This window comes from Cynoglossus semilaevis, chromosome 13 (assembly GCF_000523025.1).
Source record: "Cynoglossus semilaevis isolate Cse_v1.0 chromosome 13, Cse_v1.0, whole genome shotgun sequence".
NCBI lineage: Eukaryota > Metazoa > Chordata > Actinopteri > Pleuronectiformes > Cynoglossidae > Cynoglossus > Cynoglossus semilaevis.
Genome location: NC_024319.1, coordinates 85,084 through 87,175, shown reverse-complemented (window position 1 = coordinate 87,175; position 2,092 = coordinate 85,084). Strand labels below are relative to the sequence as shown.

At 47.4% G+C, this 2,092-nt stretch overlaps 1 protein-coding gene across 1 annotated transcript in view; it reads left to right on the top strand.

The window, feature by feature from the left end:
• Positions 1–24: 24 nt before the first annotated feature.
• The window catches only part of sbk3 (SH3 domain binding kinase family, member 3), a 3,330-nt gene continuing 1,262 nt past the window's right edge, over positions 25–2,092 (top strand). Inside the window, exons 1-2 of the mRNA XM_008322599.3 lie at positions 25–354; positions 1,472–1,622. Of these exons, the coding sequence (XP_008320821.1) occupies positions 349–354; positions 1,472–1,622 (157 nt within the window). The 5' untranslated portion in view covers positions 25–348. The remainder of the gene's footprint in view (positions 355–1,471; positions 1,623–2,092) is intronic.

The window sequence follows — 2,092 nt, the reverse complement described above, 5'->3', positions numbered from 1 at the left end:
TGTAGGGGGTGGGGGGTAAAATACCTTGTAGCTGGTTGACACGTATTTGCCAGCATAGCATGGAGAGGCTGTGAGGGGGGGCTGGCACAAGAGTAGGAAAGAGAGAGATAGAGAGAGAGAGAGAGAGAGTCCAGTGTGTGGGGGGTCTCTCAGTCATAATTCAGGTCTCCCTCAGTGAAGCTGCAGCGTGGACACAGGACGTCAGATTGATCCATCCGTCTCTCTACAACCACACTGTAATAGCAGAGCAGAACAGTAGGGGGAGCTCCACCTGGAAGTTTATTTCTTTATGATTGTAGATGAAAAGAGTGAAGAAAAGTGAGCAGCGACCAACCAGCTGAACACAAGATGACAGTGAGTACCAGTGACCTCAGCGCTGTGGCAGCATCTGGTCGTGTGTGTGTGTCTGTGTGTGTGTGTGTGTGTCTGTGTGTGTGTTGTTAGTACAGAGGATCCAGTAAATGTTCAAAAAAGCAGCTGTGATCATTGAACTGTCAGGGTGGATCAATCAGAGGTGACCTTTGACCCGGAGAACTGCAGTTGCACCAACATCCAGTCTGTAATAAATTACATTCACTCAGCATGGGGGGGCGATGGTGAGCAGCTGAAGAATGTAATAATGTGAGAACTAGAAGTGTGTTGATGAGGCCTGACCTTTAGCACCAACACGCCAACAAAACACGCACAATTAGAGAGAGAGAGAGGGCGTGCAAACCTGGGCCAACGTTTCCCTCCAGGACTGTCAACAAATGATGGGAGCAGAACCTCTAAGAACTCTGGGAACTGTTGTTTTCTGGGGTCATCAGCAGCTCTAACTCTTTATACTGTCGGTCGACTGACGGTCGTACCAAGTCATTAAATGATATTAACGATCACATCAGTGATAATTATGGATTAGAACCAATCAGAACGGAGCTTTGTGTCATGGTGTAAATGGGATTTTTCAGTTCAAACTAAAGATTTTAGAGATATTATAGATGAACAACAATAATAATAATATGATTTTTCATGTCTGACAGACAGTTTCAGATCTGTGTTATTCCTCCGACTGTTCCGACTGTTCCGACTGTTCCGACTGTTCCGACACTCCATGTATCTGTGAACAGCGGCTGTGACAAGGACATCCCAGAATACGACCTGGTCAGAGTCAGTTATGTAACTCTGTTGACCAGGTTTAACAGGTTTAACTAGTAACTAGTGAAACAAACACAGTTGAAACAGGATCAGAGACTGACTGTCCCAGAAATGAATACTACGAGTACTTCAACAGTATTACAGCTCCTACTGACGAGTACTTCAACAGTATTACAGCTCCTACTGACGAGTACTTCAACAGTATTACAGCTCCTACTGACGAGTACTTCATCCACTCAGATACTGGACAGTTTGACCTCTGACCTGAGGGACAGGTTCATGATCAGTGTCACTAAAGAGAGCGTGTGTGTGTGTGTGTGTGTGTGTGTGTGTACAGGCCACAGCAGCAGCCCAGGACCTGGACGAGCTGTGTTACCTGACAGCACAGTCCATGCCCAGTCTGAAAGTACTGGACCACTTCAAGGTGGTCAAACTCCTGGGTCAGGGGTCCTATGGAAAGGTCATCCTGGTTGTACATAAGAAGAGAGGTCAGTGTCACTGTATGTCCCCATGTAAACAGCATGAACAGTATGAGTGTGTGCATTTTCTATTAAAACCCTCCTGGTGCTAAGACCTACACCAGGGTGTGGGTTACACTGTGGGCCGCATCCCACAGCCTAATCTGAAGTAATGACATGTTAGCAGTGCGCTGCAGGACATTCATTCTTGGCTCATGTTTCAGTCCAGTGGTGCAGTGGGCCACAGCAGCGCTGCATGAAGGCGACGACAGCTCCAGGATCTCCAGCGCCGTCTCAGGGATAAGGTTCCAGTTCCAGGGAACATCCCTGGAACTGGCTCTTCTACAGGGGCCTTATGTTGGGCCTCAGTGACACTGATGGACAACACTCACATTCCATTTCTCAGGGCCTTACTGATGTGGACTTAAGGTGGTTAGTGCTCTCGCCTTACAGCAGGATGGTCAGGGGTTTGATTTCCTGGATGTTTTCTGTGTGAAAAA